The sequence below is a fragment of the Ricinus communis genome, chromosome 6 (genome assembly GCF_019578655.1).
Source record: "Ricinus communis isolate WT05 ecotype wild-type chromosome 6, ASM1957865v1, whole genome shotgun sequence".
In the NCBI taxonomy this organism is placed as follows: domain Eukaryota; kingdom Viridiplantae; phylum Streptophyta; class Magnoliopsida; order Malpighiales; family Euphorbiaceae; genus Ricinus; species Ricinus communis.
Genome location: NC_063261.1, coordinates 24,607,533 through 24,634,585, shown reverse-complemented (window position 1 = coordinate 24,634,585; position 27,053 = coordinate 24,607,533). Strand labels below are relative to the sequence as shown.

Sequence of the window (27,053 nt, the reverse complement as noted above, 5' to 3'; positions counted from 1 at the left end):
TTAAATTTAATAATTTTTAATATTATATTATTTATAAAAAATTATTTAAACAAATTAGATTGTAAAAAATTAGAACCAAAACTTATTTAAATTAAAATTAAAATTATAAATATATATAAGGGATGAACGCCTCAAATTAATAACCTTACCAAATTAAAACATACACTTGCTATCACAATAAAAATAATTATAAATATAATTTTTGTATTGATTAAGAGAAAAAAGGGAAAAAGGAAAAATTAGCAAAAGGAACCAATCTACCCAATAAGATAAAAAGCAGAAAAAAGTAAATAGCCACGTTTAATTCTGACGTGGAAATAAAATAATTGAATATAAAAATAGAACAAAATTATTAATATTTAAGCCCAAAAAGATTAGCGTACGTGTCAGTCATCTTAAGATCGCCGCTCCCATTAGATCCGTTGTCTTTTCACAAACCTGTAAAAGAAAAAAAAAGGAATTATTAATAAAAAACAAAAATAAAATAATATCTTTCCAAAATAAAAAATTAAACAAAAAAAAAGCATTTCTCTCTCTAGGGAATGCGCTTTCTCTTTCCAAAAACACTTTCTCTCTCTAGAGAAAAATAATAATTTAAAGGCTCTCTCTCTCATAATCTAAAATTGTAAATGAATAATATAAAAATGGTGATATATTCTCATAAATGATCTCTTTTCTTCCTGTTTTCTTCTTCTTCAACAATTTTTCTCTTTACACTTCACATTTCCTATCTTTTTCTTTTCTTTTTGTACAGACACAGAATCAATATAGACAAAGTTAGGGTTTTTGATTTCTCTGCGTTACTTTCACAAAACAAATACACAAAAACCGATTTTTTTTTTTTATAATTATACGTGTTATATACACACACCTACCAACCTTCAAAGGTTTGTCTCTTTGGTCCTCTTTAATCCTTTCTTTTTTTACATTTCAATTTCAGCATTTCTCGTTCTCTCTCTCTCTCTCTCTCGCCCTCTCTGTTTTTTGTTATCTATTTGACTTTTTTTTTTTTGTATTTTCTTGTTGTGAATTATGAAATTGTAAGTTTTGTTTTGGTTTAATTTTGAAATTTTTGAATTTTATTAGGTGGTATGAAATTGGGGCTCTGTTGATCAGGATACTATTAGGGCACAATTTTCCTTTTCTGCCTTTTTTTTTTCAAGTTTGGTATTTGTTTGCAACTGAATTTAGGGTCGTTCCTCTTTTTATTTTTTCCTTTTTTTTTTTCTTTTTTTTTTTTTGGTTTTGAGGATTATAATGAGAGGTTTTTGTGTGATCATGTGGAAATAGAGGACGTTTATTTTATTGTTAACACTGATTGATAGGAGGTGATTGTGAGTGTGTTGGTGGGGGGGTAGCGGAATTGTGTGAGGATGACTGATTTTCAACCTCTGCAACAAAAACCTGAATCAACTAATGATGCCCGGACCGAATTCGAGCGAGGATTAGAGGAATTGATGCGTGGACATTTAGATGGTTGTATGTCATTTGCCTCATGTAGCTCCACTCATAATCAGGATGATGAGGATGATGAGGGTGATCAGCTTGTTCGTCGGAGACGTAGGGCTGATCTAGAGGGTGATGATTTAGCCGAGTCTTCTGCTGCAAGGAGACGCCATTCACGTATTTTCAGTCGATGGGCAGCTCGCCAAGCTCAGGAAATGATTACCACCATTGAGAGGAGGAATCGTGAGTCGGAGTTGATGGCACTTGCTGGTTTGCATACTGTTTCCATGCTTGATTCCTCATTTTTGAGGGAGTCACATTCACCCACTTCGAGAAGGCAGGGGGCTGTTGAAAGGCCTAGCACTCGGGCATCTTCAATTTTGCAAATGTGGCGGGAGTTGGAGGATGAGCAGTTATTGAATAGGGCACGTGAGAGAGTGAGGGAGAGACTGAGACATCAAAGAAGTGTGGAGTCTAATACTAATATATCGAGTACAAATATGTCAGAGAGTCGAGGAAGTGAGATTCAGGGAAGTTTGGGGGATGCAAGTGAGAGTGAGAATGAGTTTGGACCTTGGCCACATGAGCGGCTGGGGTCGCAGAATGAGCGTGGGGATAATAATGGGTCTAGCAGGGAGCAATCTCCTGACCTTGGTGAAGTTGAGAGGGAAAGAGTGAGGCAGATTGTCCGGGGATGGATGGAGAGTGGCATTAGTGATCATACATCTAACGTGTCTCAAAGGAATGGAAGTCCTAGAGGGGAATGGCTTGGTGAAACAGAACGTGAAAGGGTTAGAATTGTTAGGGAGTGGGTGCAGATGGCAAGTCAGCAGCGAGGAGGTCGTGGGGGACGGAGGGAAGATCAAGCTGCTGGACCTGATGCACAAGCTGACAGAGTTGTTCGTGATGGATCAGTTGCAGACCATGATGAAGGGCAACCAGAGCATATTCGTCGAGACATGCTCCGGCTGCGTGGGCGACAAGCTATACTCGATTTACTTGTGAGGATTGAGCGGGAAAGACAGAGGGAACTTCAGGGATTGTTGGAGCATCGAGCTGTCTCTGATTTTGCTCATCGCAACCGCATTCAGGTTGGTTCTTTTCTTTTCATATTTTATAGTACTTCTAATCCTGTCATTTCTACCATGCTCAAGTCCCTCATATTTTGTACAATATGAATCACTGTGAAACTGTGCGGGTTCTTGTTTTAGAATACATATTCGTCACTCAAGATATTTTGTCTACAAACATTCTCCTGTTAATATATTATGTCTACTTACATCATTATTTATTCTTGTATGGTTGATAGTTTTGATCTCTGCAGTTGCTGTGGGTCCAATTGTTTGCGACAATGCCTTAATTGATTTTGGTATATAGGATTCTCTTAATATGACTATTTGTATTACAGAGTTCTATATGACTCTACCAGTTGAGGGTGAAATAGGAAACCTTCCTCACATAATTGGATTTCACTTCGGTGCGAAGTCTGGGCTTGGTAACTTTTTTGGGATCTATAACTGGCATACATCCTGTGCTGCCACTTTCTTTTTCCATTCCATAATAACTTTTCTTAGAAACATTGATTTTGGAGGTCACCTTAAGTAGATACAGTATATTGGACACACAGCAATTCGCTCATTCGATTTACATCCACTTTATTTAAAATAATTCAGCTGTTCTGAAAGCATTATAGTTCTGCAGTTTTTTCCTGCTTAGCTCGTGGTATTTTCCTTTATTATTTGCTTCTTACTGGAAAAACTGGAGGCTTTTGGAGCTTTTTCAATGCTTTATGTTCCCCTCTTTTGGTCTTTTTTTTGCTAATATGTACTGGGTTGAATTTTGGTGTAGTCACTTTCCTTAAGAGAGTAATACTTCTTTAACTTCTCATAGATTCATTGGCTTAGAAAATTTGTTTAGTGGTTGTTTTATTTTGTGGTAGATTTAAGGAAAGAATGGTTAGTACTATGATAATTAAATACAGAGGGACTTGTATATTACCCAAAAGGGTCGAATTTCTTGATTTCAAAGTGATTTTAGATATTATAATATACTGCAGGTTTGTAGTGGCTGCTTCCCTCTTCAAGAGAGTATACCATAATATGTTAGAATTGCTTTATTTAAGTGTGAGATTTTGCCTGCTGGTCTTTAAAAGGTCTTGCTGCATATCATTGTGGCACTTGGTTTACATGTGTGGTCAATGTCTTGATTACTGAAGTGCAAAAACTTTTCCAGTCATTACTGAGAGGTAGATTCTTGCGAAATGAAAGACCTGTTGAAGAAGAAAGACCACCTTCAATGGCTGCAAGTGAACTAGTCCAATTAAGACAACGTCATACTGTTTCTGGCTTAAGGTATGTATTTTTCTTTTTATTCAATGACACATGCCTTCTGCATATTCTTGTCCTCGTTTACTAACATGTCAGTACCTTGCTTTCTTGGATACTATTGATACCTTTTCTGCCTTTAGAATAAAACTGGAATAGTCTTTATAATAGGATTGTGTAAAGAATACCTAATTTATTTGTATAGATTGATTTGGAGAACATGGTTCTAGTTTTTTATTTTAAATGTGTGACTGAGATTGTTTGATCACTACCAATTGTTTCATTGCATTTCTCAATGGTGATTTAAATTTCCGAGCTGCTAACTATCTAAAATCTGGGTCATGCTATCTAGAGAACAAATTGATAGGGTGCATTGTTTTCTGGTAGCTCTGGTAGAGATAGCTTGTCCTTAGACACAACAATATCTTAGTGTTTCTCTCTCCATCTCTAAGAAAAATCAGAAATTGCAGAATGCGTAGTGCTGGAGGTGATGGCATGATGCCATCACAAAGGTCTTAGTATAATACCACACCCTTAGTTCATTGCTGTTCGGTTTTTTTGAATGTTAGCAGCTCTGATTACTGTTTTTGAAATATATTTTTGCCAGAGGCATTATGGATTATGGATGATATTTGACTGTCCTGGTGTCAATTTTCTTCTATCTTTCAGGGAAGGGTTTCGCTCCAGGTTGGAGACTATTGTTCGTGGCCAAGCAAGTGGCCAGTCTGATAGCACACCTGATAACAACGTCAATGATGGAAATGATTGGAGTCAAATTAGCACTTCAGAAAATGTTCAACATGAGAACAATGAGCAACCCAGAAGTCAAGAAATTGACATCCATCGACTGTCTGATCAAACAGATAGCATAGAAAACAACACAACTGTAAATCACATGAATTGGCAAGAAAATGGTAATCAAGGCGAGGGTTGGCAAGGACAAATAACAAATGATGAGGAGCAAAACTGGCAACAACAAAACTACAGTCAGTTTAATGAATGGAGAAATGGTGATGCAGAACCTATGGATGGGAATTGGCAAGAAAATTCAGCAAATCATTGGCCCCAGGAAGCAGCTGGAAATGTACATAGTGAACAAAGACGTCTTCAAGAAGCTCAAGAAGTTTGGCGTGAGAATCCTTCTCAGGGAGCCGTAGAAAATTGGACAGAGGGGCCTTCTGATCCTCCAAGAACACGTCGTGCTGTTCCAGTAAGAAGAATTAATAGGTTTCACCCACCTGATGATGATAATGTGTATAGTATGGAGCTTAGGGAACTTTTGAGCAGGTATTTGATAACAGAAGACGAGCCTTTAATGTCTTGATTTCTATGCTAGTAGTTTGTTTGGTCATTAGAATAATGAAAACTTCTCTTCCTCTTGTAGGAGAAGTGTATCTAATCTTCTTCGCAGTGGTTTCCGTGAAAGTCTGGATCACTTGATACAGTCGTATGTGGAAAGGCAAGGCCGTGCTCCCATTGACTGGGATATGCACAGAAACTTGCCAACACCAACTCCCACTTCACCAGAACGAGATGAGGACCAGCAAAGAGATGATCAAAATGAGGATCAGCGTGATTCTATGAATAGACCTTCATTGGTTCTGCCGTCTCCACCTGTACCCCCACCTCAACCACTGTGGCACCAGGATTTGCATCACACTAGTTGGTCTCGTCATAGCATGCATCGATCTGAACTTGTGAGTGTCCTTCCACCAGTAAGCATGGAATAATTTAATGAGTTCTAATTAAATTTCTTTTTTCGCTGTTTTCATTCTTTCTTGTAACTTATGTTCACATGGTATGTTTAATTAGTTGACCTATCATTTCAAGGTACAATACCATGAAAATAAATGGGGTTGTGGAAGAAAACACAAAAATTGGCGCTAGATTTATGAATTTATCTTTCTTTTGCTCTCTCTGTGTGACATTTGCACTTGGCACCTGCTAGGGAGTTCTCACAAGGATAATAATGATTGCAACTCCTTCCGTTAGTCTCCTTTTTTGGTTTATTAAGAGAATCTTTTCCTTTTTCTGCTATCCTTTATGTTGCAAAATTTATTTGACAAATGAAATTGTTGAATGGTTTTCTAAGAAGTTTGGACTAGCTACTCTCATACCCTCAAGATTTGTTTGGAATGTTAAACTAGGTCTACTCGCATCCAATATGCTTTGTCTAGGGATTTTTAATTTGTCAATTCTATGTCTATTTTCAGTCTTGTGTAAAATGTATAATCTGAATGTGGATGCTTATGTGACTTAGGAATGGGAGATGATTAATGATTTGAGAGCAGACATGGCAAGACTTCAGCAAGGAATGAGCCACATGCAGAGGATGTTGGAAGCCTGCATGGATATGCAACTTGAGCTACAACGCTCTGTCAGACAAGAAGTCTCTGCAGCTCTGAATCGCTCACCTGGTGAAAAAGGTTTGTGTTAATTTTCAACGCCATCCTTTGTAAGGCTCAGCTGGTGCACAAAGTTCTCTCCAGCTACTGTGGGTTAGGGAGGATGGGCACATATGCTGCGGCCTTGCCTCTGTTTTATGGCACAAAAACTATTTGAAACAGAGACATACGTAGCTCCTGCCCTTGTCAGTTCATTTAACCAGAACTGTTCTTTTCAGTTGGAGCTAGAATGCAATGTTGGTTATTTCATTTCCTATCCTTGATTATAGACTTCTAACATATGAATGATGTTACAGGGTTGGTGGGTGCCGAGACATCTGAAGATGGATCTAAATGGGGTCATGTAAGGAAAGGGACATGTTGCGTTTGTTGTGATAGCCATATCGATTCTTTATTGTACAGGTGCTGTGATATTTTCTTGCCCCCTAATGTACTATAAGGAAACACGTCACTCTTTCATGCTATTAAGGGATCTTTTATTCAAATTTTTGCTTATTCAGTCTGAACATTTTGCAGATGTGGACATATGTGCACTTGTTCAAAATGTGCAAATGAATTAGTTCGTGGCGGAGGCAAATGCCCATTGTGTAGAGCGCCGATCGTTGAAGTGATCCGAGCATACTCCATACTGTAAAGAGGTGGGAAAGGATAAATAATTGAAATTGAGTAGAATGAGCGAAGGGAGCCTATGTCAGTTTAGGCAATCAGAAGGCTCCTCAGGGTTTTACCTGTAGAGCGTCCAATTGTTGCCACAGTTTTTCTGATTAAATATTATGCAAATGTATAATTGGAACAACAAATGGCACCTTAATTCTTCCGTAAATAAAATGTTTTGTCAGAAAATTCTTTTCGCCTCGGGTCCCTTAATCAACCATTAGTAAAATCTGCTTTGCAGTATTCTCAGGCTAATCCCTGACAGCCATTGAAACTTCCAGGATGTCTAGTTTTCTTACAAGCATTCTCAAATGACAGTCTCTCCTAGTAACATAGCAGTGCTGATTCAGTCACGGTATCTGAGTTCCAGAACTGGTGTCTGATTACGGCTTTTAGGATTGTAAAGGTCAACCTTGTTGAGGACTACAATTTAGTGCTATACGATACGTTTATTTACACAAGATGCAGCAATATAAATGAATGAATGAAGGCAGGAAAAAGAACCAAAAATGACCTAAATTTTGAAGCCCAAGTGATAGGTAGGAATTTAACTTGTTACTTTAGAGGCATTGTAACACTTAAATTTGAAAATAATGGAAATCTATCCTTGCTCTAACTATCGGAGGATCTTGCAGCCATATAAATTAGAGATATTATTATGAAGCTTGATAAGAGAATGCAAAAACAAATAGAAAGTAACACTTGATTAACAAAACTAATCTCCCTTCTAAGGAGTAATTATCCACATATCATGTGAAAAAACAGCGCCTTACAAGTAAGATTCTTCATCTAGAGAAGAGAAGAGACTGCGCTTTTACAAGCATTCATTTACTAATTCTCATAATTGAAACAAGCTTTCACATTTTAGCATCCGTTAATCATGTAGCTCTTGTATGAACGCCTAGTAAAATAACATCGTTACTCTGCCTGCCTATTTGTAGACAGGAACCCAATAAAGGCATCCTGCATCCTCCCAGACAAGGTCAATATCATTGAAATTAGGAACTATTTTGAGATCCAAAACAATCGAGCAGTGGACTCCTTCATTCATCTTATTTTAACATTTAACATTCAACATAAGAGAAGAAATATTCTGAATTTAATAACTCCCTTAGGTTGAACTTTAAAACCTTTACATTCACAAACAAACTCTAGATCCCCAAATTTCAACTAATTCAATTCTAAAAACCAAAATAAAAAATAAAAAAAGAATAAAAAACAAATCTAAGAGCTAGTGAACTTGGTAACAGCCTTAGTCCCTTCAGAAACAGCATGTTTAGCCAATTCGCCAGGCAAAACAAGCCTAACAGCAGTCTGGATCTCCCGAGAGGTAATGGTGGGCTTCTTGTTATACCTAGCAAGCCTAGATGACTCCTGGGCAAGCTTTTCAAATATATCATTGATGAAACTGTTCATAATACCCATAGCCTTGCTTGATATACCAATATCCGGATGAACCTGTTTCAAAACCTTGAATATGTAAATCTTGTATGTCTCTACGCTCTTCTTTGCCTTCTTTTTCTTCTTATCTGTGGCGGCCGATCCTCCTTCTTTCGGCAATTTCTTCTCCGCCCTTGGCTTCTTCTCAGCCGGTGCTTTCTCCGCTGGCTTCTTCTCTGCCTTTTGTGCCATTCTGATGATTTTGTGATTTTAGGGTTTGGGGTGGGAGAGATTTGTGAATGGAGAAATGGTGTTTTTTGTTGTTTTCTTTATATAGAGGGAAGGAAGAGAAGTGATTCGTTGGTTTTGGTGAGACACGGATCGATAACGTGGACGGCTAGATTTGTGATAGGACCCAGAATGGGTGATTATGTTGAATTCCGCTTTGGGAAAGAGATCATATAGTCCACAGATAACTTTCTATCAAATCACTAGGATTCATTTGTGTTATTATTATTATTTCTTAAACAAATAATAATGGAGTATTTAATATTTTCTTTAATTCTTTATTTGTGAAAGAAGTGGGTGGAGAAAAAAGTGACTCGTTTTCACTATTTTTATTTGGAAATGAATAAAGATTGAAGGAGAAAAATAAAATAAAATAAGATTTTATTATAATTAATAGAGTAAATTTTAAGTATTTAAAATTATAATTATGTTCATTATATATATAAAATTTATATGGAAAAAAATGTATTTTATGGGGATAAATATATAAATTGAGTTAGAAGCTCAATAATCAAGACATTATTTTTTTCTTTCCAAATACGGGTGATTATATAATGGCGGACTAAATAATCACTTTTACACTTCTAATAAAATTAAACTAACAAAGCTGTATTCTAATTGAAATTAACTAAATTAAATCAAAAATTTTGATCAACTGGTTGAATGATTTTAATTTTGGTTCAAATTTTGATTTTATTAATCGACTAAAATAATATATTTTTATATATTTCTTTTATATATATATATATATATATATATATATATATTAATAAGCCATGTATAATATATTTTAGTCAGTTCAAAACTTATCAATTCATAATTTTATCATATGATTTTTTATTTTAATCTCTTCAATTTATTACACTAGTGATTTTTTTAATATTTTGATTTTTAATTAATAAAAGAAATTATAATTGAATAAATCTTTTGCTCTCAATCGGATTAACTGAATCATGATCACAGTTAGGGCTCATGTATGTATGTGGCTAAACATGGAGAATCACGTCAAATTCCTCTGTTTTTTTATTTTATTTTATTAAATTTCTATTTTTTATTTATTATAAAATTTATCGTATCTGTTAATAGAGACTCAAAACTTTTAAGGCTTCTCCAGTAACTTGGTAGCCTTAGTTAGAGGAAGAGTTGGGTATTTTTTGTTAGCTTTCTCAGTTTTTTAGGCACGAAATTAGGATTAATATTAGTCAAGATACTCTTTGAGACTAAATAACTGTTATCTATGCATGTAGTATATAATATTTTTATTAAAATTATTATTTTTTATTTTAAAATTAAATGACAGTGTAATAAACATATTATATTAAATAGGTAAGAGTTGAGATAAATTATATTGGGATGATTAGTATTTTACTTTTTTGAAGGATGATAAGACCAAGTAGCAACTCTTCCTAAGTTCATCATCTCTCACGCAATCAATACATGTTTTGGTGTATTTCATGATAAAATGATTGTATAGGAATTTAACTAAAAAAAAATTAAGAAGAGTTTAACTTGGTTAGACTTGAAAACAAAAGCACAATGACTACATTGATTCCATTAATCTTGTGTGCAGAGAAATAAAATGGTTAGATTTATAATAATAACGGCACAAAAATTATTTTTTATGACCCATCTTGATAGTTCATTTTTTTTTTTTATCTATTCTAAAATATATCCAACTTCTTGTTCTTAATTGTTAGTTTAATGAGTAATTATCAAAAGTACCATTCATTAATTAATATATGTATCACTACTCATAATTAATAGATGAATTGGACGGAAAAATATTTAAATTTTATTAGAATAAAATAAAAAAATGAATGAATTGACAAATCTATTATTTCGATTATTATGGATGGTACTAAAAATATTACAGGAAAAAATGAAACCCACAAAGAAGGCTCTTTTAAAGGTCTAAACTTTGTCCTTAAATAATCAAAACCCTTTTCATCAAACCCCTATGTGATATCACCAAACAAACTTTAACATGTCGTCTGGGTATAGTAAACTTTACCCAGAAAAATAAAAATACTAAGTACAAAATTTTAGCCTCTTCCTTAGTGATAAGAATTAAGCAAAAAAGGAATCTGTACAGTGAAGCAATGGAAAACGAAGGAAGCAACAAAAGAAAACAGTCGAGAAGTTTGTATACAGAAGAGAATTTGTAACAGAGGAAGATTTCTAAAAAGAGTTTTCTTTAGAAAAGAACGTGTACACAGTGATGAATATTATAAAACTAGAACACAAATTTTAAAGTTTGTAATTTTAGATTTGTTGTATTTAGACCCATATAGAGATGAATATTCTAGAATTATTTAACATGCCTTGTGATGAAGCTTACTATTGATTGTTAGGGCTGCATTTCTCAAACATGCAAGTGTTTGTTGTTACAGTAAGGCAACCTTTGCTACCTCATGGATTGCTTTGAACTATATGGATGTTATTCTTTTCAATTGAATAACGCTTGGCTTGTTACAGAATCTACAAGAATTACACTAGTTTGGAAAAAAAAGAAAAAGAAATAGTAATCTGTAATGGTAGTAGACACTGAAGACCCTGGCAAAAAAAAGAAGAAAAATCAGCTTCTTCCATTACTGACAGTCCTGAGTTTCAGCACTAGTTGCTCACGTTCAGATTCAACCTCTGCACATTTAAGGCTCATGTGGAAGTAGCGTTCCTGCAAATCTCTTAACTCTATCTCAAGAGTGGATGCACTGCCCTCGAACTCTTTCCCTGCTTTATTTGAATGATTGCTGCATTCCTCCAACAAGAAACTGAATACAAGCAGCAGGTTGCTGTTAGGGTTGCTTGAGAAGAAATGGAAAAATCTTTTCAATAAGTTGTGTCGGGGAACATATTACAGACGCTTGGGAGTATTTTTGTAAGTTTATACAGGCATAACAAGTAACTAAGTTCTTTAGTCTCAGCTAAAGAAGGAACCATCTCAGCTGGTGTCAAACTTCAATCCATGCAAGTAAATTATGATTTGACTTAAATTCTAACTACAAGATGACAGTAATATATATGATTGAAAATTAATCAGTCAGAAATATAGAAGCGGATGTGACAGAAGTCAGCTATGTTCTCATATGTCCTTTTAGAATATTGTATATATATATAAAATAATAAAATGCACTAGTAAATTTCTCATGAGAGAATTGATGTCTAGGGAGGTGGTCGTGAAGGGTCCATGAGCATGTAATGCTGACATGGGTTCAATGTTTGCGAAATTTATCTTATGAAATTAACAAAAGACCGTTACTCACCTCTTTAGCTGCACTTTGTACATGTCATTTGCCTCCAAAGCCTCTGCTAGTTTAGTTTCTAGCAGCTGCAGTTTTGACAAATATTCAATTCCTATAACCTGGGAACTTCCAGGAGCACAATTACATTTGACATCACCCTGAAACGGAGACGCAAAAGAAAGATGTATTCAGAATCAGTCTCGCTTTGGTAGAATTTAATTTGTAATGTAGAATAAGAATCTTCAATATCAAAACATGACCTAAAAAATAGATGATACAGACCTGTGAGAGCTTCAATTCATCAGAGGTCGAATTACTAATGGCATTGGATTCTGGATAAAGGTGTCGACTAGCACCACTAGAATTTTCTGAAATCTGTTTTGCTTCTATTCTCTGCTCTAGCTCCCCTTCACAAGTTTGAGTTCTCTGAATGTACTCTTGGTTCTCTTCCTGAAGGTGTCTTATCTTCCTGTGTAGTTCATTGTTTGCTCGTTTAACTCGGGCCAACTCATTTTTCAACTCAGCATCCTGACCACCAAGTGCCTCTCTTGCAGTTAAATCCCCTTCCAGCCGTAAAATCTTTTCCTCAAGGGAAACTTTACTACGTCGGCAGTGCTCTAATTCAGCGACAGCCTTCTGCATGTCGGATATCATCTGTAATAGTTGCATCTTTGCAGCCATGAGCTCTTCATAATCCCCAGATAGCATCTGCAGTGAAACTTCCAGTCTTTGATTTTCGAATTGGACCTCATTAAGTGATTTCTTAAGAGCCAGAATTTCATCTTCAAGTAATGCTGTTTTCTGCAATTGAACCCTAAGGCTACAAATTTCTTCTTTTAGTTGTAGCCCCTCATATGCAGTAGCCTTAAGTTTTAACTCAAGCCCCCTAACAATACTTTTATACTTATCTTCATTGGATTTCACATCTTCCAACAATTCCAATAGCTTTTCATTGTCAGCCATCAGAATTTCCTGGTTTTGTCTGGAAGCTGCAAGCTCATTCTGAAGTCCTAACAATTTTGTTTCTGATTCCATCTGGAGGGTACTGAGGTTACTCTCAGATAATCTAAGTTTTCCTCTGACAGTGTGTAATGAAGCTTCAAGCGTAGCTCTATCTGCACGTAATCTAGATACTTCAACAACAGCTGCTGCAGCTGTTCTTTCCTTTTCATCGCAAGTAGTGGACATATGTTCAGTAATGTGTGCAACCTCTTTTTGAAGATTTTCAACTTCAACTGCCTTCTCCAAGTAAATCTGATTCAGCGAGGTCTCTTCCTCAAGTTTTTCCTTGTACTGTTTGTTATCTTGAAGAAGCACATCTACTTCTAAAGCAAGGGCTTTCTCTTTTGAGGCTATTTCTTCCAAAATCAAAATATATTTTCTCTCGAGAGCTTCAACTTCCTTTAACATATCAGAAAAGCCTTTTTGTGACTCCCTCAGTTCAGCTTCCAAGATTGTACAATGCTCATGTAACTCTATTTTTTGCTTCCTTAGCTCTAATAGTGATTTCTGAAGCAAACTACACTCATCAATAAGACTTTCAGCTGTAGTTTGTAATTTTAGATTTGCTATTTTCAGATATTCATTCTCTGATTGAGCTTCTAACCACATGTTTTGCATTTCCTGCAACTTTTGCTTTCTATCACCCTTGTCTGTCTCCCATTCACTCTCCAATCTTCTCATTTCATTTTGGAGATTTAAAGCACATGATTCTGAATTTTGCAGTTCCAAGCGGCTCGACTCCCTCTCATCAGTCAAGTATCTTAATTGTGCTTCCAAGCCACAAATTCGTTCTGATAACTCTATATTTTCTTTTTCTAGTTCAGCCAAGTGGATTTCCATTTCACTTTTGCTGCTTTCTAGCTCTGACATCCTTGTAGGAATCTCACTGGTTGAAACATGGGAATCCTTGCTACTATTAAGCACCAATATTTGATTTTGTGAAGCATCCAAGCCAGTTGACATCATCCTACTACTATTGAACATCATAATTTCATTATTTGAATCATCCAAGCAACTTGATGACATCATACCTCTTTTCTGCACAACTTCCATGTTTTCCTCCAACCGCCTTTTCTCATTTTGAAGAATAGAGATTTGAGTTTCTAACTGCCTTTGGCAACATCTTAGAGCTTCCACCTCTTGCTCCTTCAACAAATTATCAGATTTATGTTTGTCTATCTCAAATTTGTTTTCCAAAATCTCCTTACTTGAACCTGCAATTTCAGGTTTAGACTTCATTTGCAGACTCTTTTCTCCCGAACTAGAAGTGCTAGAAGTGTTCGCTATTAAATCAGAATCCTCCAATTTGTTCTGAACCTCATTAACATATGCTGCCATTGCTCTGATTTCTCCATTTTGCTTTACTTCACCATTGCATGTGGTAATATTTGCTTCAAACAAATCTTTTAGCTGGATGAAACTGTTCAAGATAGTCACAACTTGTTCTTTTTGACAACACGAATCTGTACCATTTAAAATCTGTGAGTTGCTATAACTATAGTAACATTCAGTGTTTGCAGGCATATACAAGTTAAAATGTTGCTTCTTTAGATTGGCTAGACATGACTGAATCTGTTCATGTAACTCGGATAGTGTTTTGGACATTTCAACAGCATCCTCGGACTGGGAAATCATGATGTCTTTAAAGTTGTCAGTGAGATGGCTCTTTGTCTCAGTTTCCTTCCCTTGGAATGATTCCAGTTGTTGTCGTAGTGCAGTGATCTCAATTCCTTGCTCTTCTGCTCTAGCATGATATATAGAGAGTTCACCATCAAGGTAACTTGTTTTGTCCTTGAAATCCTGTAAATGAAGCTCCAGGTCAGCACACTTCTTTTCAAGATCTGTACATTGGATCTTCAAGTGGTCAGTGGACAGTTGTTCAATAAACATTTCTTTCTTGTTCAGCTCTTCTTCAAGCATGCCTTTTAGGGATATCATTTTGCTTACTTCAGATTCAGAGATAGAAAGAGAACTATTCTCTTCGTATTCATTTGATAAATGATTAGATGAAGCACCACAGATGGGGAGATCCTTTTCTGATTCTTTGAGCTTAAGAAGAAGTTCTAGATTTTCATCAGTAAGCTCATTGCAATCTTTCTCAAGCTCCTCTATCTTCTGCTTCAGAACTTCAACCTCTTTAATCAGATTCTTATCGGCTCCATTTTCAAAATTATCAACCTTGAGAGCTTCAGATAACTTTGATTTCAAATTGATGATTTCTTCCTCTTTTACAGCTAACTTATCTCTCCATTGAGCTTCACATTCCATTAGAGTTTGAGTCTTCAAAACTTCTGCAGCCTCTAACTCTTGGACTTTTTCCTGCAGTGATTTTTCCAGAAACTGGATAGTGCATTCTAAATTATTTTGTAATTCTTGAAACTCCCTTATCTCCAGCTCTGTGTTCCTCTTGTCCTCTGGTCCAAAACTTGCAGGTGAGTCCCCTACAGTAGTACTGCTTTCCAGAACTGAAACACAGGAGAGTTCGCTCGTATTATTCTCTAAAACTTCCTCATTTGGCTTTTGCTCAAGTACAGCGGTGCACTCTCCAACATTCTTATCATTGGATTCGACCTTTGATAAATTAGCAATTTCCATTTTCAGTTTTTCTATAGTATCTTCTAGTTCCTGAAGTATAGAAACAAGCTCAATGTTCGACTCTTGGGTTTTCTTTAGCTGTAAAGCCAAGTTAGCATTTGACTCTTTCTCAAACCTCACTTCATCTTCCAATTCTTTCTGAAGATTGCCCATATCTTTGGCCTGAAGCTCCATATTCTCAGCAGATTTTTGCTTCACCAGAGATTCCTCCAACAAGATCTTCACTTGCTCAATCTCCTGTTTTAAGCCATCACATTCTCTGCGTGATTCTGAAAGCTCCATTTCAAGACTGGCCTGGCACTTTGACTGGTCTGATAATTCCTTACGCAATTTTTCTAGATCATTCATTAACTTTCGAGCATTTTGTTCCCACATCCTAGCTTCAGCTCGAAGTTCCTCAATTTTAGCTTCTGCAGCTTCCAGAAGGTCCTTAGATGAACCTGCATTCCGCAAGGGTGATGAGGCAACAGACCGAGAAACCTGATTAAATTCATCCCTTTGAATCTGAAGGCTGCTTCGCGAGGCCAACACCTTTGAGTTAAAGGATGATTGATTTGATCTTGAAGAATCATTAAAAGAATAAGATCCGTGAGAACTGTTTTGGGAGCCGGTTGAATCTTGTCTTCCAATCTGATTATTCATGATGCCAGTTAAGTTATTTAGTGGGGAGTAAGTTTCCCTACCCAAGGAACCGTCTGTCGAGTCGAAGCTATAACGTGAACCTGACGCTGAGAAACTGAAATCCTGCAATAAGAAAAGTTTATCGTTAACCACATTGAGTATTTTAACGAAATTCTACATAATCAGGTAAAGTGCATGCGAAAAGTATTCGATTAGCTTAGCATGGTTGGGATGACCATAACAAAAAAAAAAGGAAAAATATGAGTAACTTTTCTTACTTTTACTTTTACATAATCAGGTATAGTTATCATATGGTTGATTGTAGAATGCCACGGTCTGGCATTATTTGCCAGTTAAAAATATGTGAATAACTAAATTACTAAATCTTCCATCTTTTACATCAGGAATTCATTATCCATTCTTAAGCTTCAAAAATGAAGTCCAAGAAAATCTTAAGATAAATTAGAATGAAGAATAGCATAAGTTTTATTCACATCATTTCACAAAAGTGAATTGAAGACATATGTTCCTGTCCATGTGGCTGGATGCAGATCGAAGACCTAATAATCTAAACTGTGAACAAAACAGCATTCTTGAGTGCGACGCACATACCCTATTAAGTAGTTCTCCTGCATGGGATGAACTATCCAAATGGCTACTGGAAGAGGATCCAATACTTTTGGTCAATGAATTATCAGAAACATCTGATTTACTTTCCACATCATCACAATCAACATTCACATCCTCCATATGTGAATCTGTCTCTTCTGACTGCTCCTCCCTTTGAAAAAGGAGCTTAACACTTTCAGAACCGATAAAAACATAATGGTCTAAAAGTAAGAATTTATGCATTGGACTACAAACCTGAGGTTCGCTCTTGGTGTTAGACATTGAATTTTGACCTGAAAACGAAAAGCTATAAGATACTCTAGTAGTAAATAAACTTCATATCTGCAAAAGAAAGAATGCGTGCTGATCAAACATATGGATTTGAGTAAAGGTTACACTGACATCTCATTTTGCATGCTTGACAATAACTCAGATTATGTGTTGAGATGTGCAAAAGAATATTTATACCCTATCCTTTGATGTGGATGCTGGATTATCATCAGTGGTCACCCAAAAAAATTGAAGGGACAGAAACTATTTTTTGTTTCCTTTAAAGAGTAATGTTGTCACATGAGAGGTAACTGCAAGTTTTAATGAACAAGTAGGGAGTGGCATGTGCAATGAAGTACCATACTTTATAAAAGAATACACTTCACAAAATTTGCATTGCGTGATTGAAAATTTATAAAGTTTGCATCATGGACTCAACTACCTATCGCAAAGACTTGATTGGTGACTCACTTGTAAGATGGTTCCATGGTTACATTTTTTCAGCGATAACGAAACAGGAACAGCAGTTTTTGAATTCTTGTAGCTAGCCAAATTAACAGTGGCCTCTCCAAGAATACTACTTCTAGCCGACCCCTGCGAGAATTACACCAATTTAAAAAAAAAATTAATTAAATTAATAAATTTCTAGAAGGGAAAAAAAGAGATCAGAAGCCAGCAGCATGAAATCATATTAGAAAAACAAATCATACCATTGAGACAACAAGCTTAAAGAAGCAGTCTCCAATCTGTTTCGAAGAATCATGGCGGGAAATCCAAATAGACTCTGATAAAGTCTCTGTCCATTGACAACTTGCATTCCTTACAGATGCTTTCCCTGATTTAGTAAGTGTCTTTCCTGTTTCTGTAGACACTATTGACACATACAGCTTGTCCCATCCTTTTGGTACCTGCATTTTCCAATGATATAATAAAAATTAAGCTCACATATCAGCAAACTTTCTTAAGTTCACATATCAAAATTAAGTTCAACCTTTTGCTTTCTTAACTGTTATTCCTAGAATTTGTAATCTCAATTTTGCTGAGAAATAAATACAAATTTAATTTTCCGCTTTTTAGAACATTGATTTTTTTTTTTTCCTTTTGGGGTCCAATTCCAAATACTGCCTAGTCCCAAAATAGAAAAAAATAATAAAATCTAGAAGAAAAAGGCAATCTAACCAAACGATGCCTAATAAATAAAGATTTTTTATGTTCAAATAGTCAGACACTAAATAATGCAATAATGCGTTGCTATTTTGACATAGATTTCTTCATTTATGAACTGACATGCATTTTTAGTTCAGATACACTAATTCAACAAACAAACGCAGAGCAAATAACTGTAAGCATTGCATTTTAACAAACAAGTCAATTCGAGTCAAACGGACAAGCAGATTTAGGAAATCATAATTCTTCAGAAAAGAAACTCCACAAAAAGAAAAATGAAGAACAGAGAAATAAATACATGTCAGAAACAAGAAGAAGGAAGAAGAAGAAGAAGAGGAGGAGGAGGAGGAGGAGGAGAGTGAGTGTAGACCTGAAGAGCATGAAAGTTGAAGAACTTGAAATTGAGTCTTTCTCCAGATTTCTGAGACTTTAGCTTATGCAACCTAAACATTCTCTTTTTCTCTTTTTTGGATTTTCGTGTTTCAGTTGTAAAATCACATTGCTTATGCTTTGTTATGGTGATGGAGAAGGAAGAGCAGAGCGTTACCTGTTACTTTGATGCTAACATTTCCTTCCTTATTATTAATTTTAATTCTAGCGTCCTAATCCCACTTGTTTCCTTTTCACCTTTTAGCCCTTTTCATTTTCTTATTTCTACTTCCCTCCCCTCAGTTTTTGTGTTTTTTGGCCTTCTTCCCTTACTTTTTCTTTACTTCACAAAATTCACCATTTCTCACTATATGCATCAAAAACTTGTTAAACGTAATATACGAATACATACCATATGAGGTCGTGTCGTGTATAATTATGTCGTGCTAAGACATGTATATAATATAAAAATAATTAATTTACATACGATTTGTTTGATTTAAAATTAAATACAGATACGTCTAATTAATTACATAAAAAATTTAAATTCATATACAAACATATTTTACTTGTATAAAAAAATTTAAACCTAATCTGAAATATATTTATTAAGCAACTTACTCAACAAAACATATGTAACTTTTAAGAAATTAAAAAATATATTTTTTTTTTGAAAATATATTTTAATAATTTTTAAATAATTCATATTTGGATATGCAAGTTACACTCCACTTGCTTTTTTAAGTAAGAATGATGCAAGTTACACTCCATTCTTTTTCTATGAGGAGAGTTTTCTTTCTCCACTTTCTAAACAATGTGGGATTCTTGCAATCTCATATTTCTTTTAATTATTTATTATTATTTTTTAATTTAAAATAGTAATTTACACATCATTGTAAAGATTTCATGACATATTTTAATCTAAAATTAATTTTTCATCATACTTAATATTAAGATTATAAATTCTAAATACAAAAAGTTAGTTAATAATTAACTTATTTGTTTTTTTTTTGTGGGTAGGTGTGTATACATTAACTCCAATAATAAAATGTGTTATTCCATTATTAACTTTGTTTAAATTTAATTCTTAGCATATGCTATTAACAGAATTATTTACTTATGATCCGAACACATTTATACTGAGTTTACACTCATTTTTTAAAATTTATTAAATAATATATATATATATACAATAGAGTTTGTATATGATTTCTTAATAATTTACATAATCACAGTAAACTGTTGTTAATTTATCTTGATTGCTAATAAAGCATAGTCAGAAATTGCAAAAATCTACCCATTATCATCCCTTTGGCTGGGTATGGCGAAGCTTTACCTACCATAAGTAATGGCAGGTATTCATGTATTAATTGATGCAAAACTGGAAAGTTTACATGGCACTGAAGTACAGACGGGAAGATATGTTTGCATATTATCATATTTTCGTTTTCAATGCTTTAATTGCAAATGGATAAGACTCACAAAAATTTATTATATAGGATCTATACAATTGGGTAAATAACCGAGGTCTTACATATTTTAAATTGTTTACATATTAAATAATTGATATATAAATTTTAGAGTAATTATAAAAAAAAATTCTGACCTTTAATATATTTTATGAATTTAAATATGAATTTTTCTTTTTATTTTGACAATGTAAGAAGCTATTTTTATAATTTTTACAATTCAAAGCAGCGGTTAAAAATCTGGTATAATCTTGCTGATATGATGTCAGAATTGACTGAACTACTCCATGTGAACTCCACGTCAAGAGTTCCATCTTTATCTCATTGCAAAAAATATACAAACTTTAATATTTTTATATTTTAATTTTATCATTGACCTTTTAATTTTAAAATATTAATATATAAATTTAAATATTTAAATATTTAACATTTGACTTAATTAAAATAAATAAACCATAAAAATTAAAAATCCTTAGTAATTTAATTGCAATAAAAAGCTATTATGTGTTTAATTAAAATGAAAAATTAAAAAATAATAAGTAAAGAATAAAATGATGATAATAACTTATTTTTTATTTTTAAATTACTAAAAATTCTTTTAGAAATTTATAACCGTATCAAATTATAAAGCATAACTAGGTAATAAAATAAAACTTATGCTTTATAAATATAATTTTATAATTAATCAATATTTATGTAGTTATTTTAAATGATCAATACTTGATTGCTTGACATAATTTAGAATTTATTTTTTTATATAAAATATGAATAAATATTTTTATATTTTCTAATTTCTTAAAAATATAATTATTATATGTTAGTTATTAATATTAATACAGTATGAAATTCTTTTCAGTGAAGCAATATAGTCTCACATTTTGTTTAGTTACTCTATAAAAAATAAAACCCTCGGTAGATAAAGGGAAGTCTCAAATCTCTGACTCTAAGGACAAAAGTTTGTATTCTATTCTAATTAAAAATATGAATTTTTTTATTGCACTTAATTTATTATTTACTTAATTGAATTATATTTTAATTAATTAAATATTTAAATTAGTATAGTAATTTACCTAAATTAAAAAGTTATAATAAAATTATAAGAAAATAAAGTTCATAAATTTCTTTACAATTAAATAGATATGAAATTCTTGAGGTGATATTTATATGAAGTAGCTCAGTCATCTTTAACGCCACATCAGTAAAACATATCAAATTTTCCAATCAATATTCTCAATTTTATCAATTATAAAATTCATACTAAATATTATCAAAATTAAAATATCATAATAAGTTCATAAAGGTGCTAAAATTTATAATTTAATAAGTAATTTTATATTTTATATCGTTATATATCAGTTATCTATCAATTGGACTGTATATAATATATTCTTTGATATTTATTAGTTTATGTTTTAAAAAAAAAGGAAAAAAAGGATTGTAAGAACTAAATCTTAGCTAATACAAAAATACAAACTTGAATTAACGCGGACATCATTGACGGTTTTCATCGTAGACGGAAGCTCTAAATTTCTTTTTTAATATCTTTCTGCATTTCTTTCAATTTGTCACGGTGTTATATAGTAGTTTTTAGGATTGTTGTTGAAATTTGTTATAATACATTTTTCGATATACAGTTATTTTTTATGCATTTAGATGATTCTCTTTTTGTGGAAATACTAAAAATATTATTAAAAAATATAGTTTTTATGCGATCAGACTCATTTAAATACATTTATAAATTTTATTTGTGATTTAATAAATTTAAAATAAATCATACTTTTTATGAAACTATAATTTTTAATTATTATATTAACACAATTGGCAAATATTTTAAAGAATAATATCTTTCTTTAAATAAACACATTTTAAGTTTGATGAAATAATTATTTTTTTCATTAAGAAATATGTAATACTATTGCTTTTATATAATTGGATGGTTAAATATTAATTTAGCCATTCAAATTAATATTCATTATTCCTATGGTAATACTTACTTAAGTAAATTATTTTTAGATTATTCTATGAAATTAATATTATATATAATATTATTTTATAAATTAAAAAAAATATTCATAAGGTATTTTTAAAAATTGAATTGTTATCATGATTATATATGTATATATATCAAATGGAACAAATATTTTTAAGACAAAAATTGGTTGAAATTATATTAAAAAAACTGTTAAAGAATTTCGTATAACATTTTGGGAACAAAAGAAGAATTAAAAGAAATAAGAGGGCATCTAAACAAATGTGGAAAACATTTTGGCGTTATTATTTGAGCTACTCACAACTTCAACTTACACTTTTGAAACATTTATCCACATATTCTGCAGAAACTTGTCGAATTCTGATTGGACGAAAGGAGCCCAAACTACGACAGGCGTGACATGGCAGCCACATGTAATCGTCAGGAAGCGAGTAGCAGCATTTTGACACTCGAGCAACTACGGTTTGATGACAGTCCTGTCATTTGTTTTAAAATTATTGGGGCTGAAGGGGCAGTAGAAAAGGGAACAGAAGAACGTGATTTGATGAGTTATGTTATTGTTCTCTTCTTCCCAATCAATTTTAGAATAAAAATGAGATCTCTATAAAACGTACAAAATGAAGTCTTTATGATACTCAATTAAATCCATGTTCTTTTCAGAGATTCCGCCGCTGCTTGTTTTCTTGTTTTGTCTCTTTTAAATAATCCTCCAATTTCATTAATATTTTTTATGAAATTTAATTAGATTTAAGCTAAAATAACGGTGGTTGTGGGTGTATAAAATTACTCGTTTTCGCTTATATTTTAATTAGATTTAATTGATAAAGTAAAATTATAATATTTTTTATATATAATTTTTGAATAAGCGAGTTTTAAATAAATTATATTATTCTACCTACTCAATTATAATTAGAGTTTTCTTTTATAAATTCAAATTCAAGTTTATACATAAAAAATTATATGGTTATAATCGAAGTTTTTCAACCGATCTCGGATCGACCGATGGATACTTGAACCTATAAACAAATTTACCCACTGAATTGGGAAAGGATATTCTGCTCATATTTCTCAATACACGACGGATTACAAGAAAGATGGATAATGAGGCCATTCTGAAGCACAAATGATAACTCTAGATGCTCTTTCAAAGGGTCTTTCTTACTAAAAAGTGAATCATGGGACATTGGCAAACTGAGAAGTTCCTTCCACGAGGATATAGTGGAGTGTATTTTGAAACATTGGCTGGAGGAAAAAAAGAAGAAGGGCCATGTGTTTTAAGCATGTGATGTGATCAGGTTTTTAATGCTTTGGGAGGAACAAGTGTGGAAGAATGGCTTAGATGAGAAAGACAAGGTGGGCTCGTTCTGGCATATTATAAAAGGAGCCAAAAAAAATAAAAAAATCAGCTAGAGATTGGGAAATTTGGAAAATCCCAAAATAGCTTGATTTGTGTGAGGATTGGTTCATTATATTTATCAACTTTGGCAACAGTGGTTTGAAGCCAAAACAGTTAATAGAATAGCTTATTACAGGGTGGAAATATGAATATGAATATTTAGGTGAGATAAATAGTATATGTTTTGATCATAAAAGATAGAAATCAATAACAATAATGAAGAAATAGACATAATAAAAAAGAAAAATCCTCATATTAATCGTTAGCTTGTATTTGATGACTTGTAAGTTAATAAATTAACTTTAGAGATGTCTTTATATGAGTTCGATCAGGTAAAACTCAAAATAAATCTATTTTTTATTTGTATTTTCGAAAAAAAAGAAAATCTAGCACCATAGACAGACACCGTATAGATTCATAAGTTTTTTCACACAAGAAAGATAAAAATAATAGACCATGATCAGTGATTTCTTTAACACCAATCTTATTATGCATAAACACACAAGCATAAAATACAAACATCAAAGAGATTAGTTGGTACAGAGGCAAAGAAAAGAAGGATGAAGGGAAGATGGAGAGGAAAAGCCAAGAAAGGAGAGATAAAAGGAGAAGGGTCATCGTCTGCGATGGAAATTGTAGGGGACGTCCTGGTTTCTTTGAGAGAGGGAGCTTAGATTAGCCACGTAGAAAGCCTCCAACAATTAACTGTATTGACAATTACAAATCAAGGTAATTCTCAATGGAAGTTCTTGAAGGAACAGTAGAATTTGCAACAGTTGAAAAACAACCATTTTGCTCGTTGCCAAAAATCTCAATTTGTGAGACCTAAAACTTGGACTGCGACCCATATAATGTAGAAATTCATCGTGACAATATTGTCCCATAAAAATAAGTTCATAGGAACAATTGTATTCATAAAAGTTGCACCAAAAAAGCTGGCAGATCCATCTAAAACCTTAAACAGACCTGACATTCAGCTCTTTCCATGTTTGTTTTGGATATGAAATTTTTGGAGTTGATGATGTCAAATCTATCTTGTAATGAACTAAAATTGGGATATGTAATGTTGATTTATATGGTGAGTAAGAACTTATTTGGTTTAGATAGTCTATTTTTCAGAAGATATATTTCTTAAGAAGTTAAATTTCTAAGGAAATTAATGTTGTTGCTTTTTCGTATATTTTAAAAGATAATAATACTCGTAACAAAATTAGTGTTAGCTTTTTCTAAATATTTAAATGAAGATGTATTAGTCTATTGAGCTATTTAATTAGAAAGGTTCTACATACTTTGTCTCTTTTAATTTAATTTTTCTGTATAAGGGAAGTTGAATTGTCTACTTCTTATGAAGTTTTCTTTTATCATGCAATTCAAACACAACTAAAATCTCTACTTCTTTATAAATGTTAATTTCTCTTCTTACTTATTCTATACTAAATGACTCTTAAGAATTTTAATATATATTATAATTAAATATTTATAAATTTATATCAATTTTTTTTCATCAAATTAACCGTGTGTTCAGATATAAATAATCTTTTAACGGATAATATTTTACGAGAAGTAACTGTGAGCATTAGATTTTAACAAAGATGTCAATTAAAAATCTGAAAAAAAAAAAAAACAAACAAAGAAAAGAAAAGAAAACAAAACAAAAGAAGAGAGCAAGTGTAGGCCTGAATAGCATGAAAATTGAAGAGTTTGAAATTGAGTCTTTCTGCAGATTTCTGAGACAGACTTTAGGTTATGCAACCTAAATGTTTTATTTTATTTATTTTCATTTTGTTATTTGTTGCTATATAATTTTCTTTTCTTATTATTATATTTTCGATGTCTTAATGCACTTGGTTCCTTTTTATTTTCCAGTCCTTGTCATTTTATTATTTATGCTTTTCCCCTCCAATTTATATATTTTATTTTTCAGTCTCCTTCCCTTACTTTTTCTTTATAGGCCTAGAAAAAAAGCCCACTAATTAACCATTTCATACAATTTATTATTTCTCAATTATTAATTATATAAACATAATTTCTACTACCTAGTGTAGTGGTTTGGTGGTAAACCATTATTCTCCACTCATTTGATTATAGATTTGATCCACTAGATCTGCATTATCTTTATAAAAAAAAAAAAATTGTAGATATTGACCTACAACTAATGAGCACCTTAATAATGGAAGCAGCCACCATCAGTACTCATATGGACAAATATCTATTTATAAATTTAGAATTTACAGTGGACAGCTGCAGTGACTAAGATACCTATTATGTATAATTTCTTAGAATTAAACAGTAAATATTTTATATAGTCAAATATTTAAAATCAAATAAAATTTATGATTATAAAGTGATTATAGATTTAATTATTAATTTTTTTAATTTAATATTTAATTTTTATTGATAAAATAATAATGACTAGAAATAAAATATATTAATATTTTATCATATTATATAAATAAAATTGAAAAGGTAAAACCACTGCAATACTTATAATGAGCTATTCTTAAATCTACTAAAAGTGTCTTGTGAAATTATAAAACTAGTGCAATAATTTAGAACCTATTATAAATAAGTTTTTCCTGGTCAGTTCTGACCCACCAAGAAAAGGAACTCAATCCCCAAGAAGTCATTACGAATAGAAAGGGAGTCAATTCAATGCAATATTTTTTTTTGAAACATTCAAATTATTGCACACCATCATTTAGCTATTGCATTTATTTTTCTCGTTGCCGGTCATATGTATAGAACTAACTTCGGGATTGGGCACAGTATAAAAGATTTAAAGGAACTAAAGAAGATTGTAGCAATAAAAAAAAATTACATTAAAGAGATAGAAAATAATAAATATACAAATATTATATGAAGAAATATATTTTTAAAATGAGATTTAAAAAATTTATAATTAATTACAATCTATAATTTATTTATATTTATAACCGGCTTAAATTAGGATTAAAGTCTTTTATAATTATATAGAGTATTATTATAGAAAATTTAGTGTATATAATTTTTTATTTATATAATTATAAAAGAAAAGAAAAACAAAAAGATAACTGTTTTAAATTTGCCTTAATTCTTAATAGAGCATAAGTAGAAATTGCAAAATCCACCCATTATCTTTTGTTGGCTGAGAGTGGTAATTAAGCTTTACCTACCAAACCCACCACAAGTTAAGTCTATTTGGCACCTAAATAACTCCACTTTGAATCAATTTTCTTATTTAAATATAGAATAAACAAAATTATAGCATTTTGAAGAACATTTATACCAGCACAATTTTTAGACCAACCTTTTTCTTATTTAAAATATTTTCTATTATGTTAATAAATGTATGAAAAATCTAATAATAATCACCAGTCCAAACTTTTTTATTTGTATAATTTAATTTTGTAGGAAGAAAAATTATTGGATATTCTTAAACTATTTTTTAATTTTTTAGTATATTATTTATTTTATTGAAATAAAATACGGTTGATACCAAATTAACTAGCTATTCGCATTCTTAGATACAATGAGTAATAGTGCTAAAATTAAAAAATACTAGAGTAAATAATATTAGATATTGCTAACATTAAAATATTTATTATAATTTAATAAAAACCTTGCTTTAAATTAGATATTAGAATTAAATTGACTAGAATTAAAATAAATGTTATCCTATTGAGTTAGATTCTTAATTAAATTCTTTTTTGACTGGGTTAATTAATATCAAAGGCTTACGAGGGGAGTTTATAGTTAACAAATATAAACTTTAAGGACTAACTAATACAATTGTAAAACAATACAGAAATCATAATTATGAAGTAACCCTAAGGACTTTATAGTGATG

The 27,053-nt window shown here is 32.2% G+C and overlaps 3 protein-coding genes across 7 annotated transcripts; 1 reads left to right on the top strand and 2 right to left on the bottom strand.

The window, feature by feature from the left end:
- Positions 1-636: 636 nt before the first annotated feature.
- LOC8278129 lies at positions 637-7,025 on the top strand. Its single transcript, XM_002534033.4, has 8 exons — positions 637-887; positions 1,087-2,537; positions 3,679-3,797; positions 4,440-5,057; positions 5,155-5,467; positions 6,031-6,196; positions 6,472-6,577; positions 6,692-7,025. The coding sequence occupies exons 2-8, from the start codon at positions 1,374-1,376 to the stop codon at positions 6,807-6,809; spliced, it is 2,604 nt and encodes an 867-aa protein (XP_002534079.3). The 5' UTR covers positions 637-887; positions 1,087-1,373; the 3' UTR covers positions 6,810-7,025.
- An 812-nt stretch (positions 7,026-7,837) lies between these two features.
- LOC8278127 (histone H2B) lies at positions 7,838-8,531 on the bottom strand. Its single transcript, XM_002534034.4, has one exon. The coding sequence runs from the start codon at positions 8,459-8,461 to the stop codon at positions 8,054-8,056; it is 408 nt and encodes a 135-aa protein (XP_002534080.1). The 5' UTR covers positions 8,462-8,531; the 3' UTR covers positions 7,838-8,053.
- A 2,288-nt stretch (positions 8,532-10,819) lies between these two features.
- On the bottom strand, positions 10,820-18,577 carry LOC8278128 (myosin-4). 5 transcript variants are annotated; one of them, XM_048375839.1, is made up of 8 exons: positions 18,374-18,577; positions 17,547-17,744; positions 17,279-17,430; positions 16,822-16,908; positions 16,570-16,738; positions 12,022-16,080; positions 11,761-11,897; positions 10,820-11,268 (listed from the first exon to the last, which is right to left on the bottom strand). In XM_048375839.1, exons 1-8 carry the CDS (start codon positions 18,452-18,454, stop codon positions 11,073-11,075), a joined length of 5,079 nt encoding a protein of 1,692 aa, XP_048231796.1. In that variant the 5' UTR covers positions 18,455-18,577; the 3' UTR covers positions 10,820-11,072. The 5 variants fall into 5 exon arrangements, with proteins under 5 accessions (XP_048231796.1, XP_015583817.1, XP_015583818.1 ...); XM_015728331.3 differs by having other exon boundaries at positions 16,822-16,859; positions 17,308-17,430; XM_015728332.2 differs by lacking the exon at positions 18,374-18,577 and having other exon boundaries at positions 17,308-17,430; positions 17,547-17,688.
- Between the last annotated feature and the right edge of the window lie 8,476 nt (positions 18,578-27,053).